Source organism: Cryptomeria japonica, chromosome 5 (genome assembly GCF_030272615.1).
Source record: "Cryptomeria japonica chromosome 5, Sugi_1.0, whole genome shotgun sequence".
Classification (NCBI taxonomy): domain Eukaryota; kingdom Viridiplantae; phylum Streptophyta; class Pinopsida; order Cupressales; family Cupressaceae; genus Cryptomeria; species Cryptomeria japonica.
This window is the reverse complement of record NC_081409.1, coordinates 280,385,894-280,405,201: the sequence shown is the minus strand read 5'-3', so window position 1 is coordinate 280,405,201 and position 19,308 is coordinate 280,385,894. Positions and strand designations below refer to the sequence as shown.

Genomic DNA, 19,308 nt, shown 5'->3' with positions numbered 1-19,308 from the left:
TTTTAAGCTTGATAATAGTCCACAAACAGGGTAGAGATAGACCAGCTAGGGTTGTGAGTTTTAAAAAACGCTATTTGATAATGTTCAAAGAGTCCACTTTGACTTCCAAGTATTGCAGACCTGGTTCATAGGCTAGCATGATTCCAAGAAAGGCCACAGAGGCTTTAGCAAGATGATTGATTTGAGACCCCAAGTTGACAGAGAAAACTCCCACAAGTCTTCCAAGATGGTTCTTGATAAGATCACCCACCCTAAGGCGTCAAGTTGCCTTTGGAAGCCCCATCAAAATTCAACTAAATTTCTCATCAACATTAATATTAAGCATCCATTGAAATTCTACAAGAGGTTTGGCTCAACTCATCCATTTTGCTTGGGTCTAACAGGCCAAAGATATTTTTCCTATTTGTATCTTCATATGCAGAAAAGAAGCTTCAATAAACTAGCTTGGGAAGCCATTTGCGCAGAAGCACAATCAGATGGAAATCAAGTTTAAGTCATCCTAGATTTCACTTGCAGGTAATCATAACGTGAACATCAAATTTTGGTCTACCTAAAACTTTGCTTGCCGGTAATCATAACTTCCAGGTTGCACTTAATATTAACAAAAGTCATCTTGATCCTTGTAATAAGCGATTTGTATCCTCCAATCATTTAAATTTTTACCAAAATGACTCCATTTTTCACCACATGATGGATCCTCAAAATGAGGATGATAAATGGTTGCCACCATTTGCACTATTTTTGAGGAAATCAAACCAAATCAATGCCCATAGACTGGATAAGGAGCTATAACTCTTATTCATATGAAGATAAAAACAATATACCAAACCAACCATAGAGAACATTTCTCTCATCAGTTAGCTATTTTACAAATATTAATAAATGCCTTACGCACAAACTAACAAACAAGTAAGGTGTTGAATATAAGATCTCTGTTGCAACAGTAATTAACTGTGTCAAGATATAAAGCTTTGACAATTTTAGCATCCACAATGAATTCTTCTGTACATCTAGTTACAACACATAATAAATTCACAATTGCCTAAAACATCTAATCACTTTTGCCAATAAAGTGAAACATCCTGTCATGTGAATTTTATCAATTGACAATCGAGCTTACTACAAGACAATATGGTTTAAATGTATATGATCATTCTACCACAAAGCACTCCTGGGTTGAACTGGAGTAGATTTTCAACAACCCTTCATGAGTACCAGTAAATTACTTAACTGAACATCTCAGTCACCTGATATCATTGTTTTAGATGCAGATGCTTCCAATCTGGCTTCATACGCGTAATCCAGACTTTTGAATAAGAAAGCCATGTTTTTAAGACTTGCGTCCACTGGACCTCAATTTGGGTAAATGTCCCACTTCTGGTAACCTTTGGCCTATCAGAAGACCTGTTAGACAGTCCATTTATGTTAATGTAGTACATTATTTGTTCCATGCCATTTTCAATTATGCTTTTAATAATTCTCCATAAAATATAGTAAATAAATCAAAACATAAATCAAAGACCTTAAATTGAAAACTGCAGTTCATTGACATACGTAAATATCAAGGAACACCAATATATAAACTTCAGATAGCCCTAACCATGACAACAAACACTGCACCAGCAAAAACTACTACTTTGCAATGCTTTCATTTATTCCAAAGAACACAAATAGTACATACTAAAAAGAATTGCCAAATTTAAAAATCATGCATGTAATTTTTTAACAAACTAGAATGTCAATATTTTATTAAACCTATATTACTAAAATAAGAAACAAGGGTTTCAAGGTTTTTGAGAAAGAAACTTCAGGGTGGGTTCTTATACATTGCATGAATATTTAAATTTTAAATATCACCGTATCACCAAAAGAAAAATTACAACATATTCAACTTTATTATTACTAGCATACTTATATTTAGAAAAATCTATGTAAAAGTCACCAAGGAATATCATTATGGAGACGCCTATTTTTATTTATTTATACTGCGAGAGTTGTAATAAAATTTTCTGTAGATTAAACTTGCACACCATAAAAAATGTTATGAGACTTTATGACCTAATTTACCTACACTTGTACTACACGAATCCTATATACAACCTTAAATGAATTGTAACCCTTTTTGAACACTAACACTAGAAAAATCTATGTAAAAGTCACCAAGGAATATCATTATGGAGACACCTATTTTTATTTATTTGTACTGCAAGAGTTATTTTAAGATTTACTGTAGATTAAACTTGCACACCATAAAAATGTTATGAGACTTTATGACCTAATTTACCTACACTTGTACTACATGAATCCTATATACAACATTAAATGAATTGTAACCGTTTTTTAACACTAACACTAACTGCAACCCTAACTCTAACCTTTATTAAAGGTAAATCATATATAATCCTAACCCTAATTAGACCCTAACTGTAATTGAAATCTTGTCTTATTCTCTAGTCCTAACTGTAACATAAAATCTAAAAAATCTCATTTTATTATCCTATTAATTAAATTTCATCTTGCTTTTAAATCTAAAATATAATTTAAAATTTCCAAAGAAATATTATCTTATTCTCTAGATTATTTTAAATAATTAAAAATATTCAATATTGTTATCTCAAATTAATGTTATTTTAATATTTTATTATCCTTGTATCTAAATTCAAATCTTGCTTTTAATATCTAAAACAATATTTTTAATTTTCAAATAAATATTATCTTATTCTCTAATCCTAACCGGATGCATGACCTCCTATATGTGTGTGGTACACGCCTTCAGTGTAGTTACCACTGATACAACTTCATATTCAACCATTATGGGCATAGTGCATTGGTTGAGAGATGTGATTGTTTGGTTGGTCACCAAGGTTCAAATCCCTCCTGGGCTAAAACAACTCACAGGCCTTGTGCGCCTGTTGGGCATCTGTGCTCACAGATTTGGGTGATGGGGTTTACCTAGCCTGCTCAACACTTCACTAGCTGGTGTTGCTCAATTCCACCAACTCACCAGGCCTAGTTGCACTCTAGACCTCCAAGTCCTTCTCAATCTCTTCTAGGGCTTGATTCTTGACCTTTCTAAGGTGTATACTTCAGGTGTTTTGGTTAGGAACCCTACCAATTCCCAGTGCTTCTCAGGTGCTCAATTATGGCTTCTTGGCTTCAAGTTGTCAAAATGACCTCCTATCATTGTAAGATGTTGCAGAGGTGTGGAGGTGTCTACTAACATGTTTTGTATGCATTTGGGGTCCATTAGTGGCTTGCAATCATTAGGTTTCTTACCGATTCCAAAATCTTGCCTAGAAAAGGGCTACAAGGAATGAGCCCTAATTAGGCCTCCAAATCCAGTTTTCTAGGGCTTGAAGGAAAACGATTCAAAGGACCCCCAAATAAGTTTGGATTTTCTTCAAAGATACACCTATCCCTAAAGGATTTTTGTGGTTTTGGCCCCTGGTTTTACCGTACAATGTATGAACCCCAAAATGAGGGTTTTGAAGGGTTTACAAGGCCTTTAACCGGCCGTGAATGAACAAGTTGGGGTTTGGGTATCAAAAGGATTTGTCAAAGCTTCTCCCTGCATAGACAACTCTGCCCCAACTCCACGGACCCCTCCAAACTCTGAAATGGTGATTTGGCACACACCCCTACACTTAGCACTTCATTTTCACCTTATTTCCTCTAACCGGATTGCTCCTGGGCTCGCCTAGAATAAGGTGACAATCATACTTAAACTCCTCTCCAGCACTTGAACCTGCATATGTACAATGTACAGGTGGTTGCCTACCATGTCCCAACTAGCCATGATGGCAGCACGTGTGGAACTCATGGGGTAACCATATTTACAAGAAAACTACTATATACAAGCCAAAACTAACTATTTGCAAACTTGAACAAGAAAACACCAATGAACAGTATTTACAAGACTCTAAATTGAACCAACAACTCAATAACACATAGGAGTAACTCAATCTATTGCTGGATCAATGGATTCAATCCATATTTAATTGCAAAATGAGTAAAATCAAGCCAAAATGCTGCCAACAAGACTGAAAATGAGTAGTTTCAGTTGTTGAACTTACATCACACACTTCTCCAACTTCTCCAACCTTGGTAAACGTGCAAGAGAGGGTATATATAGGTTTCCCACGTGTGGAGTCATCCTAGGGCATTAAACAATCCCTAACTCCAACGCTAAATACTTCAAGACAAAAGTTGTCATGACAACTTTTTGCAACTTTGCAACTTTTGCACTTTTGGTCTTTCCAACCTACAAGACCTATTCCAAGTCATCATAAATGACTTTTAAAACTTGCCTAATGCCAATTTAACCCTCCCTAATGCTTATACCATGTTTGACACTTTTGACCAACAAAAAGGTCAATTGGCTACTCAAACTCACTATTTACACAAAAATGCAAACCTAAGAAGAATGAACTCAAACTAGGCCTACATTGACACAAAATACTAACTCTTGGACCCTCCTGGAGTCCTTATTCACTCCTGACTTGGCTATGGTCAGTACAAGCCAAAATTGTGAAAGCTAATTTGCCTAAGTCCTAGGTGCTCCTGCACCATTGGGCTTGAAGTGCATGCCCAGCGACCAGGCCCCTATTTGTGCCTCAGGTTTGGGTGAGGACCCCTCTTGAATTATTTCTTAAATTATCCTAGGTTACCGGGTTCGCCCCTGGGACACCTGGTACGGGTCCGGGTTCGACCGGGTCCGTGGTACGGGTCCGGTTCGACCTGGGTTCGACCAGGGTCGAACCCGAGCTGCTGGGTGGCCCATAAAGTCAAAAAACAAAGCAAATTTTTATTTTTTTTCAATTCTGCCTTGTAAAAAGTGAAAATTATAACCTAAAAACACTTCTAAAACATTTTATTGACTCATTTCACCTCATTTGTGTTGCAAACAAAATTTTGATGAGAGCAGGTTGAAGAAAGGTTGAACAAAATTTGGCTTCCAAGATCAAAGAGGAGGAGTTGAAGACTGATTTTAGAAGCTTCAACAAGTGTTGCAGCATCATTTCCATACATTTTCAAGCTTCCATTGGCTGCAAGAGGTAGGTTTTTAAACATTTTTTTCCAACTATTTTTGTTTCACAAATTGTCAAACATGAAACTTGAATTTTTTTTCATTATTTAGTTTTTGTTTTTGAATATGTTTATTTTATTTCTTGCCATAGGAACTAGAATGGCATCTACATCTTCCTCCATTGGCAATGAACAAATAATTGCAAAACAAAGAAATGATCCAAATTCTCCCTTATGGAAATATGTGGACATTATAAAACAATTTCCGGGAGGTGGGGGATTCCGTTGGAAATGCCATGGATGTGATATTGAACGTAATAGTTCATATTATCGGGTGGTAGGCCATTTGTGTGGAATAAAAGGAAGAGGCATCAAAAAATGCCCTGGAAAAAATGGTAAACCTATACCAAATGAGACACTGATGAAATATATTAGGGAGCATGAGGCGGCAGAAGAGAGGGAAGCCCATAGATTGAACCAAACCGCATCAAAGAAAACAAAGGGAATGCAAGGCCCTTCTAATCCCAGTATTGTAGTAGAAGACCACCCCTTCTTTGCCACAAATGAACCTCAAAGTGAACCACCCTTGACACGTTAAAGAACAAAGGGGCCTTTAGAAACCGCATTCCAAAATGAGAGTAGAGACAATGCTGATCAAGCTATAGTAAGGTGCATTTATGCAAATGGGTTGGCATTCAATGTTGTTCGCTCCCCATATTGGAAGCAAATGATAAAAAGTGTTAATGAGGCACCAAGAGGGTATAAGGGCTCCGGTTATGAGAAGGTACGTGGAACATTATTGGAGAAAGAGGTGAAGAGGGTTGAAGATGCATTGAAACCCATAAGGGATTCATGGGTTGAGACAAGTGTAACAATTATTTCAGATGGGTGGAAAAATGCTAAAAACAGTCCCTTGATCAATGTCATGGCAGTGTCCCCTAGAGGGGCAATGTTTTTGAGAGCTGTGGATTGTGAGGGCCAAATAAAAGATGGCCAATTTATTGCAGAAATTCTCATCTCTGCCATTGAGTCTGTGGGACCCCACAATGTTGTCCAAGTCATAACGGACAATGCAAAAAATTGTAGAGCTGCTGGTTTGTTGGTTGAGCAACGCTATGATCACAACTTTTGGACACCTTGTGCGGTACATTCACTCAATCTTATGCTACAAAGGATTGGGCAAAAAATAAAATGGATCAGAGATGTGTATGCAGAGGCTGAGAACATCCAGATGTTCGTCACAAACCACCACATGTCTCAAGGGATTTTTAGAACCTATTCGAATTTGGAGCTATTGAAGGTAAGTGAAATAGTAATTTAATTTTATATTTTCTGATTTTTTGAATTTTCAATGTTAATAATATCGTTGTGTAAGCTATATTGTGTATTCTTCTTTAAAGTTTGGCTTTATTTTTTAATCATTTGGCATTAATTTGTGTTATAGGTTGCTGAGACCGAGACCCGTTTTGCATCGAACACAATCGTCTTAAGACGACTTGTGAAAGTTAGAGTGGCACTATGCAATATGGTGATCAGCACCAATTGGACTGTATGGAAGCAAAGTAGCACTGAGAGGGCAGAAAAAATTAGGGATAGAATATTGAATGAGAAATGGTGGGATCTTGTTACATATCTCCTAAGTATCACTGAGCCCATCATGAGCATGATTCGCTATACAGACATGGATAGGCCTTGCATAGGTGAGATTTATGTTGGCATTGATTCAATGCTTGAAAAAATAAAGGTCACTATAAATGAAAAAGAGAATGATCCTCAGGAGAAATTCTTCAAAGAACTGGAAGTAATTATTGTAGAGAGGTGGAATAAGATGACCACTCCTTTGCACCTTCTTGCCTATGCCTTGACACCTAAGTACTATAGCAATCAGTTTCTTGATAAACCAAGAAGGATTCCACCATGGAGAGATCTAGAAGTATCTGATGGGTACAAGGCAGCATTTCTTAGACTATATCCCGATGATGATTTGCGAGATGTTGTTACAAATGAGTTCATAGAATTCGCAAATGGGAATGGTCTAAGTGTTGATGCACTTCGTCATAGATCCAAGAAAGATGCTCATAGCTAGTGGTACTTCCATGGCACATGCTTCCAACACCTACAACCCCTCGCTATAAAAGTTTTATCACAAGTTTGTTTAATTAATTAAAATTTTAAATTTACAAGTTTTAGTTTATTTATAGTTTACTTTGTCTTCATAGGTTGCTAGTAATTTTATTTTTATTGATGTATAACTTTAATTGTTTACTTTGTCTTCTTAGGTTGCTAGTTCATCTGCTTCAAAAAGAAATTGGAGCACATACTCTTTCATCCACTCAATAAAGTGCAATAGGCTGCTATCAAAAAGAGCAGAGAATTTAGTATATGTGCATTCCAACCTACGTCTTCTTTCACACAAACAACATGACTACACACAAGGGGAAACAAAGATGTGGGATATAGAGCCAGAGCATACTGATTTGGATGCTCCTGCTTCTCAGCTTCTTGCATTGACACTTGATGACTCGGAAATTGAGCCAACTTATAGTGCAAGTGCAAGTGGCATTGGCTCATGTAATGTCAATGTCAATGAGGACGAGGAGGAGGAGGAGGAGGATGAAGAATTAGATGATCCATTTGATGATTAAACTTTAAAGTTTATATTGTTGAAAGTTGAAACAATGATACTTGAATATTTTGTCATTTTGATATTAAACTTGATGTATATGATGCTATTATCAATTATGGTATGATCATGATGCTATGATTACCTATGATTACAAGTTTATGTTTGTTTTGTTGTTTATATGATGCTATGTGACATGCATATTTTAATTCATGCTTATAGGCTTCACAAATATCAAAATATATATATATATAAAAAAAATTTACATGTTTTTGTACTAACGAACCCAAACCCCTTTTCAAAACTTTGCCGTACCGGCATACCGGGTTCTTCAAACCTGAACCGGAACCCGAACCCGAACCGGCAACCTAGAAATTATCAATAAATGATAATTTCATTTTCAAATTCATAGTATGAGAGTAGATAAACAACAAACAATGTGCATACTGGACAACAACCTTATTCATTCCATACTTCAGTTTCACCACACAACATCATTTAGAGGACACATATATAATAAAGTATACAGCAGAAGATCTGTGTACACCCTCTAGGAGACTGATTAAATAAAAATCTGTATCAAGTGGGAGCTCATGGTGCCAGATGAAAACAAAAAATTATTGTTGACAGATGTTGAATTTATTGGTGGACAATGGGCATAATCAGTTTATTATTTTTGCTAATTTGGATGGCCATTTGTTACAGGCCAGAAACTTTCTCGAGAAAAGAGTTCAGAACTCTGCAGCTCCAGACAATTCTGTTTCTGGTAACATAGAAAAAATCCAACTACAGCATCAACAGAGCAAATTATCAAACAAAAAGTGACCAGTAGGGAAAATAAATAGCGAAAACAAAAAACAGGTGACACAAATAATCTGATAACATTAACACAATCACGTAAATTAATGGAAACACAATTGATCCAATACATGGCTAACTCTACAGTAGAGTTGATTTTCAATGTATTTGTGTACTCATTAATAGAGACCTGATAAACATGTCATACAAAACTTACCAATGTATGATTATTTCTTCACTTTTACAAAAAGACACTCTTTTCATCCTAAAATCCTAGCGAGTAATGACTTTAAATCACTTGACATGAATTATGACAGTTCGAAAAGGTAAGAAATGGTGTAACAATCTTTTCTGCAGAAAGCGGTATGTTTTAACTAGTAATATATTTAAGAAGACAAAATGCAGTTGGAATTACACAACAATTTTTAAAAGCGCAGCTAAAAACTGAAGTGTCCAGACCATACTTTTTCCTGAATGGTGGAAGTTTGACATGCTTTCTTGGAGAAAGTTTATCCCCTTCCTTCACAGGTGAATTGTGTCTTACAAAACAAAGCTGTGTGTCCATCGCAACCAAAAAAAATAGATTAGATCCAGCCCATAACAACTGAAGCTTACAAATTCAAAAACATAGTTTCTATCTAAGAAACCAAGTTTCTATCGAAGAAACCATTTATTGAAAAAAATGCATCCTTAAGAAGAGATAGTGTCTCCAGATAATTTCATCAGATTTAACAAATGCCAAATTATTGTTGGTATCTTTCCAAGTGTGGGATTTCATTATACCAAGGTAACAAAGAAATTGAAAGAATTGTCAGATAAAGAAGATTGTGTACTTTTCCTGATTGAGCTTATTACATCAGAGTAAAATACTTGAAAATAGTAAATACTTAAAGGATCAAAATATTTAATAATAAAAACACTGGAAAAAGAAGCATGAGAGTTACGTCTATAGGACTAGATTAGTCTCAGCATAAATATTTCAATTTGAGAGGCTATCCCATCTGAAGATGCCCTCTTTTAGAGATAGGAGTTTAAGGAAACACAAAGGCTGCCACCTGGAGATGTGCTCGCAGATAAACAAAAAAATAAGGCAAGCGAGTTGAAGAAGCTCTAACCCAAGGAAAGGCATGTTGACTTTTGTGATCCTTGTGATCCAAAAGTGTTTTGTCCTATATTCATTATTGTCCTATTAGTTAATAGTTTAATGTGGTTGGTAGTTAATTTGTTTTGATAGGTAACTTGGTTGTACAGGAAAGGGGAAATAATGCGATGCAGGAGTATCTTGGAAAATTGATCAATCAGCATCAACCAAAAGAAATTATTATTTCTATTTTGTTTGTTGGCTCTAAAGACCTTTGGAAATTCAAATATAAATCAATTTCTCTCTCAAATTGGTGCCCTAGATTGCAGGGGACTCCACTTGCCACATAAGTTATTGACTTGCAGTCCAAGCACTTGGGAAGAGTCTGAAGAGTTAACCTTGAAAGGAGCTGTAAAATGCATGCACCACCCTTGTTTGCATATCTTCATTCCCAATTGGTGCACCCATGTGAAGGAAGAGTTGCAATTAAGAGAAAAGGTTGGATGTCATTGTTGCTACATTGTAGGAGTCTTGTTTGAATCTTGTATGTCATCTTTGACTCCTACAGAAGAATGGTGCCACTCAAGACTCTTGTTGGAGTTCCACTGCTGAATTGGCTCTTGACATTGGAGTTGGGTGCCACATTTATGGAGGGGCTCCTCCTGTTTCTCTTGGTCTTTCTTGGAAACTCTTTGGAAATCTTCTCGTTTTGGCACCACGTTGAAGAAATTGATAAAAGAGTGAAGAACAAGTGTGGATTAGCTTCCCAGATTTTTTTTCTTGCAGGTTGAAGGTAGAAGAAGGCCCTTGAAGAGTTCTTTTGCAGGTTGGGAGCTCAAAGGTGGAGTTTTGGCTCATATCAGAGAGACAATGTTAGGCTAGAGAGTCCAATTTCATTCATAGTTCTTGTAGATGTTTCCATAATGTTAGTTTTTTTGTCTTGTGTCACTTGGAAATGTTGTAGATCTGTTTTAGATCAGTCTTGTAAGAGGAGATTCTGCCCCAGTTCTCCCATGAAAGTTTGATGTAATCATGTTCCATCTTTATAATTTAGCATATTTCCTCATGTATGGTATTCATACTTCTACAAAATCAGCAAGTTTGAGAATGATTGAAATCTAATTGGTAGTGTTTTATATCATAATTAAAGTATTGAAGAGATGGTTAGTATCAGTAATAATTTAGTAGAATATGTCCTTGAATACCCCCATAAATCAGATCCAAATTATAGCTTAATCAGTTTAAGTTTGAATACCTAATTTTCCAAGTTTTCCAGCACAACGTTGATCTCTTGATCTTGTCTTGAAAATCATTTTGTAATCACGTGTCTAGGTGTTTTTTTCATTAACTTCATTAGAATGGCCCTGAAAGCCAATATATTGAAATGTAATGAAATCCCAATGTGAAATTAATATAGAGTTTATTATTTTGTGCACTCATAGAGTAAAATCAATATCCTATGCTCTTGGATCCTACAAATGATATCAGGGCAAGGAGGAAATGGAAGGAGATTATACTTTTTAGCATTCCCAGTTCTTTCTAAAACCTCAATAAACCATTTCAAGTTTGATTTGCACTTAGCATTTTCAGCATACAGCATATAGACTGCAGATTCGTTTATACAGGCCACAGTAGCTAAAATGATTTTGGTTTGTTAAGGAATACTGCAAGAAACCAGATAGATTGCAAGAACTGTGCCATTTCCTTGTATGACATGAGAAGAGAGTAAGCAGACCACATTAAGCCATTTTTTGCTGACTTTTTTCTATGTTATGTCCCCTTTTTGGATTGTCTTGTAATTTGCCCTGATTTTCACAAATTCCACATAAAGAGAACATAATAAATTTATAGATACAATCCTTATCTAAAGACAAGATAAATTAAACCTGTTTTAGGGTCTATGGTCAAGTTAGATAGCAATATATGTATGCATGTATAAACACATATAATATATCCATATCAGAAATTTAGAGAAATACACATGTCATATAACTCTGGTTAATACTTCCATGTCATGTACTAATCTCAAGGGCCCAAACTAATGTCATGTAGGGAATGATGTGGTACCCTCTACGACGTTCTCCTCCATCATGCTATCCCTCCTCCCTACGTTTGAGTATCCTTGACCCCCAATAATTAACCACAAGAGTGTGTAGGAAAGATCTTGCAATAGGGTGTCCTCACTCAACCCTAGGCCCAAGAGCGGAATCCTTTGTCCCTCTTGGCCCATCAGTCCTTGACTGTCCATGGGTGGCGTACCTAGTGAGTCCTCACCATTTCCCCTTATTGCTCTTCCCTATGTTCTCATGCAAGTAATTACAGTGGTTATGTTCACTATCAATGTATAGGTATTCATCCCTTTCATATATTCATTACCAGAATCAAACATGTTATACCACCAGCATATACATTTGTCTAAAGCCTACTTATTGTTTTAGTATCTATATTCATTGCCATTATGATTGTCCATTATGATTGTTCAGTATATATATATATATATATATATAACCTGCATGTTAATCTATTTGTATGTGTTTTCTATCTACATAAGAAATTCACTGGTAATCATTCCCAGATGCTGTTATAAGCAATCAGTCAGTTTTGGTGTGACTTTCTTAAGGACTATGTCTTTAATTCTGATCCGCCTGTGACATTGATGTAGTTCTGAGTGCAGTCTGTTTCTCTCCAACTGATTCGTGTCCCCCTTTTGATTGCTGGGTTGATCTTTATATGAATGTGTTGTCGATGAGTCACACCCCTTCCTTATGAATGTCTTGACTTGTTAAGGAAGTGTCCTTTGCTGATCAGTGCCTCCCCTTAACTAATTAGGATATAGGGCCAATATCTGAGGGGAATTGTGAAGTCTTATGTTGTAAGACAATTCCAATAATGATCAAGGTTGACTGGCATCATGACTGGGACATGACATTCTATTTTGTGGGTGAAATTGTGCCAAATAACTCTAACCAAATTACTTCCAGCAAGCCATGAGAAGGTTCAGAAAATATGTTGCAGAAAGAAAAGAGACTTTGAAAGGAGCACTAATCATCTGTAAAATCAGCTGCAGAGTCCCTGCATTTAGAAGCCGCCATTTTATTTTTCAGTTTGGTTTTCACCTATGTAACATGGGTATGCCTCCTTGGGGCTTTAACATGGGCTTACCTCCTTGGTGCTTTTCTGGATGTCCCTTACCCAAGACATTTCAGGGATGCAGGGATGTGTCCCTTATTCCTGCCATCGAACAAGAAATCTCCTAGAAACAACTATATGTCATCTAGAGACAATTGGCCTTATTTTTAAAAAAATAAAATAATGAGAGGGGTGGCTGGGCCCACAAGGCCTATACCCCTTTCAAAACACTAAAAAAGCCCTATTTTTTAAAAAGAACAAAAAGACAACAGCAAAGTGCATTGCAGCCTTTTGACATTTGTGAGCATTGAGCATTGAGATTTGAGAATTGGGAGAGAAGAAGAAGAGAAGCAGCAGCGAGGTAAGTTATGTTTCTAAATTTATTTGGCTTTCATAGTTTTGAAAATTTCAAAGAAAAGAGTTAAGGCAGTATTTTTTCTTTCAATTTGCACTCTATTTTTCTTGCAAACAACATGGGCAGCGATGAGAGTAGTGAAAATGAAAATGTTAATATGAAACAAACAAGAGTTGGGGATTCATTAGGGTGTGGGAGTGGTGTGGTATTGGGGCAGCCACAACCTATTTGAATGCTCTTCCATCCTCTAAAGACCTTAGGAAAAGAGCCCATTCCTCTTCTACAATTTGTGATAGTTCGAGACAAAGATAAAAAGAAAAATTTAAGGGGAGGTAAAGTTTGGTTGTCATTTATGCAACAAATATTTCAGAGAGAGCTACATCATGGTATCAAGACACCTTTTGTGCATTACGAAACATGGGGTTAAGCCTTGTGAAAAAAATAAGCATTGCTAAGACGGCAGACATAAATAGATTGGTTATGGAGGTCAAAGAAAGATGTAAGGGTAATCCAATATATTCTACACAATCTACTATGCCATCCATTACTGCTAATGGTGGGGTTTCTACAAAAGGAAAGAAGAAGACTAGTGAGAGGAACACAATAGTGAGGATATTGAATGGGCAATCACAAGAAGTGGTAGATTCTTCTATTGCCACATTTTCTTTTCCCATTTCATATGGCATGCTCTCTATTTCAAAGAAATGTTGAAAATTACACATGCCGTTGGTCCTTCATATGTAACCCTAAAGAACAAAAACTACATACCACCCTCCTTGATAGAAAGTATTATAAGGTGACTCTTTTTTACGGTGAACATAAGGAAGACTAAGGACAGGCTCCTCAATTATCATGGATTTGTGGACTGATGTTGGACGTCAACCACTCACAATATCATAGTCACATGTATAGTTAGCTCTTGTTTTCTTAGAGCAATTGAATGTTCACGGAAGCACAAAGATGTATGCTTCCAATTTCAAATTTTGAAGGAGGTCATAAAAGAGATAGGAGCCTCAAATGTTGTACAAGTGGTTACCATTTCAGCACATGAATATAAGTTGTCTGGTATGATGGTAGGAGTTGCTTACAAGCAGATTTTTTGGACCTCATATTGTGTTCATGCATTGAAGGGCATGGGGAAGATAGATTCAATGAAGAGTGTGATGGAGAAGCAAGAGATATACAAATGTTTATTTGCAACCATCACACCACACCTCACTTACCTTGTTTAGGATTTTTTCAAGGAAAGAATTCCTCAAACCCACGGAAACTAGATATTCCAACTACTTTATTTTGTCAGAGAGGATGCTTGAGGTGCAAGAGCCTCTACAATTGACAGTAATTGAGCCAAAGCATAGTAGTTGGTCCTTTCACAAGTTGCTAGCTCCTCTACTACAAAGAGAAATTCATCCACATATATCTTCATTCATAAGTCAAGAGGAATTTACTTAACTCTCTATGAGGAAAGAAGTTGTTGGCCATGCATTGAGCTTTGTGACTTCAATATTGACAAACTCTAGCTATACTATGAGATGTTAATCTTAAAGATGCCAACCGTATTGATGATAGGGCACAAGAAGGATTGGTTGGGATGCCATTGGATGTGACAATCCCTCATATTGGCAGTGACTCAAATTCAAACTCTGATTTTTGGTTTAGGCAAAGATGAAGCAATCGCATAGCAGCACTAGATCTAGTCGTCTACAATTTGTCATTTTGTGGATGTAGCCTTTTGACCTTTTCTTTTTGTTGTATATGTGCATTGATAATGTAACTCAAATGATTAAAAATTGAAATTTGATTAATTTGTATGTCAATTCATAGGAATTCTCAATTCAACTCTAATGTTTCATAATATGGCTATAAATAAATATGGTGAATGCCTTATCACATGTGTTGAGTAATTAGGACTCTAGAACTTAAGCTTACTTAGGTCATGTTCTCTTTAGTGTCTCGATGAGGACACATGTCATGATCTCTTATCCTCATCTAGGGATTTTCTTAGGGTTGCTTTATTTAGCTTGTAGGTTTTCTTTATAAGCATTCATTGTAACTTCATTGTTAATTCAGTTATTGAGATAGTCATTATGATTCATCTCTCTGGATCATTCATCTTTTGCCTCCATTGATTTTCTCGTCCTATGACAAGTGTTTGATTGTAGGTGATCTTTGGGAGTTGTGGGGGTTGAGGGATTGACTCCAACATCGTATCAGAGCGTGGATTTAGCAAACCCCTTCTCGAGCTTTGAGAGTTTCTTTTCTCAGAAGCATTGTAGGGTCAAGTTTGCCTTCTTGTTTGAATCTAGAAGTGGGCAATTTTTAATTAGCTTTTGGAGCAAAACGAGCGTCTGAGATTTTTTGGAAAATTTCCATTTTCGGAAAGTTTCCTTTTTCAAAAAGATTCAATTTTTGGAAATTTTCTATTTTCGAATAGTTTATTTTCAAAAAGTTTCTATTTTTGGAAACCCTTCAAGCCTTTCAAGCTCTAATTGATATGTAGTTAGTTTCATGTTATAGGTTTCAACCCTAACAAGTATTTCAGTTTGGGTTTTGATGATGGTTACTTTTGGGGGTTCCAAGAGAGGAGAGTGCAGTTTTGGCACAACGATTTTACAATTATGATCAAAGACGTGCAACATCAGCATGGTGATTTTTTTAAGATTGGCGTGGGCGCCTAGGATCTTTTTTTTCAGTTTGGTTCAATTTAGTGATTTTGGGATTAAGTTGGCATTGCTAAGGAAAGCAATCTTTGGAAAGGGAGGATTGTAATGTCCCCATTTTTGGGTTCTCTTGCAATGCAGTTGGCATTGACCTTCTGGATGTGTGTCTAGTGTCAACGTTATCAAATGAGTTATTTGATAATTCTAGTGAGTTCAAATGGTCTAGAGGACTCATATGCCACTTTCTAAGGTGGTTACCAGTGTCTAGTGTTCTCTCCAAGAATCTTGGAGAAGGCATCTATTTATAGTAAGTCACCCAGTTGGCTCCATTTATCATTATTCATCATCAAGATCACTCCAATCAAATCCGTTTTTTATTTTGATGCATCTCGACAATTTCCACAAAATGGGTGTATTAATGGCTTATTTTAATTATTTCACTAAGGATGCTTAAATTAAATTAAAATATTTTAAATGAACTTTAGTGTTATAGCTCATCAGAACTAATGAAGTGTTTTAAATCATGGACACAAACAACAAGGACCTTGCGAGTCAAATTATCATTTTCTTAATTAAATAGGTTTTTTTTGGAGCTGAAATGGAAGTTTAAATTAAAAGTGAATTTTAAATGGTGCTTTCCAGAAGTTAGTGGGAAAAGAGTATAGAAGGCATTTGAGGGGCTCATTTGGTGGAGGAAGATTATGTTATTTCTCTCTGGTGAAGCCCTTGAGATTGGGAAAAAAGTATAGAAGGCACTTAAGTGTTATAGCTCCTCGAAACCAATGAAGTGTTTTAAATCATGGACACAAAAAACAAGGACCTTGCGTGTTATTTCTCATTTTTTTAATTAAAAAGGTATTTTTGGGAGCTGAAATGGAAGTTTAAATTAAAAGTGAATTTTAAATGTTGCTTTCTAGAAGTTAGCGGGAAAAAAGTATAGAAGGCATTTGAGGGGCTCATTTGGTGGAGGAAGATTATGTTATTTTTCTCTGGTGAAGCCCTTGGGGTTTGGACATCTCGAAGAAGATTGGCTATGATGGCAAGAGATCTACCCTAGTTGATGTTGCAGGATTCATTCAAGGACTCAGCTTGAACGCTAAGGATTTGCAAGATTCAAAAATAAGATTTATCTCTTCATATTTCAGTTTTGCTTTTTTGACTGTTTTTTGTGGTGAAATTTGTGAAGAAATTGTGTAGTGTGTGCAGAGTGTTTGGATAATTTTTTGGTGTTGTCAGTGCACGTGAAGCAAAGGAAATTAAATTAATATTGAAGCTGAGAAATAATTGAGCTTGCAGCCTTAAGCACTCAGAAAAGGACAAAACTTATGTTCCTTTAAATAAGAGCTCATGGAATTTAAAAACTAATATGATTGACACTGGAAGCATAGACCTTTTGTTGGGCGTAATTTCTTTGGGGAGCATTCAAAAAGGACAAAAATTGGACTGCTTTAAAATGTGACGTGGAGCTCCAGGTAAAGATGTAGTAATTGGAGCTTTTGCTAGTTGTTTTTCCTTGGGTGCATGGAGTTTTCATTGTTGGGCACTTCCTTTTTATTTTTTGGGGCATGGAGCTTAGTCTAGCTTGGACGGCTTGATTGCTAAGGCGCCAAGAAAGGTAAAGAGTCCAATTTCTGCTTGGGACGTGAGCTCCTCCTGTGCTTGGCAACCATTTACTGGCAGCAACAACATCATATCTGCTGTGTGTGAGGTTTTTGACCCATATTCCAGTCTTATCACCTCTAAATGCTCGATGTGCCTTTACCTATTGATGCTGAAGATTGATTTTGATATTATACTTGCTAAGTAGGCAATAAGGTGTGGCGTGGATTTCAAATGGCCCTATGGAGGCAGCTCTAATAGCATGGAAAACTTCTCAGATTGTCAGCTGTGTGTATCTCATTCATTGTGTATTTGATTATTGTATCTTCAGCTAGCTTGAGACAATTTGAACTCAGAACTTTTTTTATCTGTCTTGTAATCTGTATTGTGCATTTGCAATAAGGAATAAAATGTTATTCATAGGTTTTGAATGCTTATTTATGCTCTACTCTTGAAAAGTTAAGTTGTATATCACTATAAATCCAAGCATTAAACTTCAAGACAGCAATATAAACTTCATATCCACAGTCAGAAAACCTATCACCAGCATACAACAAAACTGTTTGTTAAAATGCCAATGGACTGAGTTGGAAAGGAAGGTGCAAAAAATTTGGTTCAAACAGGGGTGTGACACTACAATGTCTCTGTAATGAGATGTGGAGCATCATCACCAGTTTCCACCTATATACTTGCATTTTGCTCCTGAAGTTTGTTGAAAGTCTTCTCATTGTAAATCATGTATCATGTGTCTTGATGCTCCAAGGAATAGGTACTGCCCTGCACCAAAAACAATGTTTGGGGATAGGCATGACACAATGGAGAATATTGTCTCAAGCATGGATGAAAATTTATCTACTATTGAATTACACACCCTACAAATTGTTTCTGCTAATATTGTTGCTTGCCCTTCCCCTTCTTCTGAGGACAGTGAAAGCATATTGGTCATTCTTATGGCATTTGAAACACATGAAATGGTTCAATGTTTTCTTTCCCTTCAAATCATTCTCAGGTCCTCCTTTCTTACCGCCTTTCCTCATTTAACTAATGAGGGCTTGGTTCTAATTCTCTTCCACTTTGGCTACAACAATCTCTAGTCTAGTCTCCTCCAAGATAAAGTTATCCCAAAGCTTCTCAAAAGTGGCAAGCTTTTTCACAAGCATAGACACCTCAAACAAATGAGTCTCAAGATAGGGAGAACACTTTAAAGCTATGACCACCAACTTGTCATTATCCAACTTCACACCTATTATAGCAAGCTAATCTCGAAGTTTAGTGATCTTCATAATGTATGTGACCTATATGTCTATAGCACTTGTGCATCTGGCACTAAGCTTGTTCCTTTAGTAGCATCTTGTGAGAAATGTGCACACTCTAATACAAAGTAGTCAAAGCATCATAGATCTCCTTTGTTTTCTTCTTTGTAATATGAGGGATCAAATGGTCCTTCACTAAATCTTAGGATGATTCGCTTTACCTTGTCCAACATTTTGTTATGTTTGGCCAACTACACAAGATCAATAGTAGATGTGTAAATGATGTTCAATTTACAATTCAATATGCAAGATGTATTCTAATTTGTATTCTCTATATCTATGTATTATCTATCTCTATTATAAATCTGACTATCTTCTTTGTTTGGCAGGTGAGAGGAGTATTTATCATTTTCAATATTCTCTTCACAAATATCAATTGATATATATATGCAAGAGGGGAGGATCAAGCAGTGCCTTGACCAGTCATGTCTTACGAACATGACCGATCAAGACACTACTTGATCGGACCCTTTGATATATACTACCAATCGGTGTTTATATTAATCACCAGCCTGATACTAATCGGGGTCTACGTAGTGTTGTGACCATTTCACACATCACCCCATCAAAATGGGGACCCCCTCTTTTTCTTAGGGTTTTTTGCTTTCCTTGGTTAGGTTTTCTCTCTGCTTGTTGGGTGTTGGAGTGAAGTGAGTGGTCGCCTGGGCTGGGTAGATTAGGGTTTCTCTCTAAGAGCTCGTCTTAGGGTCTCTTTCAAGTTGAAT

General features: G+C 36.4%; 1 protein-coding gene across 2 annotated transcripts in view; it reads right to left on the bottom strand.

Annotated features, from left to right (window-relative positions):
* Positions 1 to 899: 899 nt before the first annotated feature.
* The window catches only part of LOC131039647 (U11/U12 small nuclear ribonucleoprotein 25 kDa protein), a 33,599-nt gene continuing 15,190 nt past the window's right edge, over positions 900 to 19,308 (bottom strand). Inside the window, exons 4-5 of one of the 2 annotated variants that reach the window (XM_057972437.2) lie at positions 8,911 to 8,999; positions 900 to 1,404 (exon numbers count right to left, since the gene is read on the bottom strand). In XM_057972437.2, coding sequence (XP_057828420.1) covers positions 1,254 to 1,404; positions 8,911 to 8,999 — 240 coding nt within the window. In that variant the 3' untranslated portion in view covers positions 900 to 1,253. The remainder of the gene's footprint in view (positions 1,405 to 8,910; positions 9,000 to 19,308) is intronic. The other variant, XM_057972438.2, reaches the window with a different exon arrangement.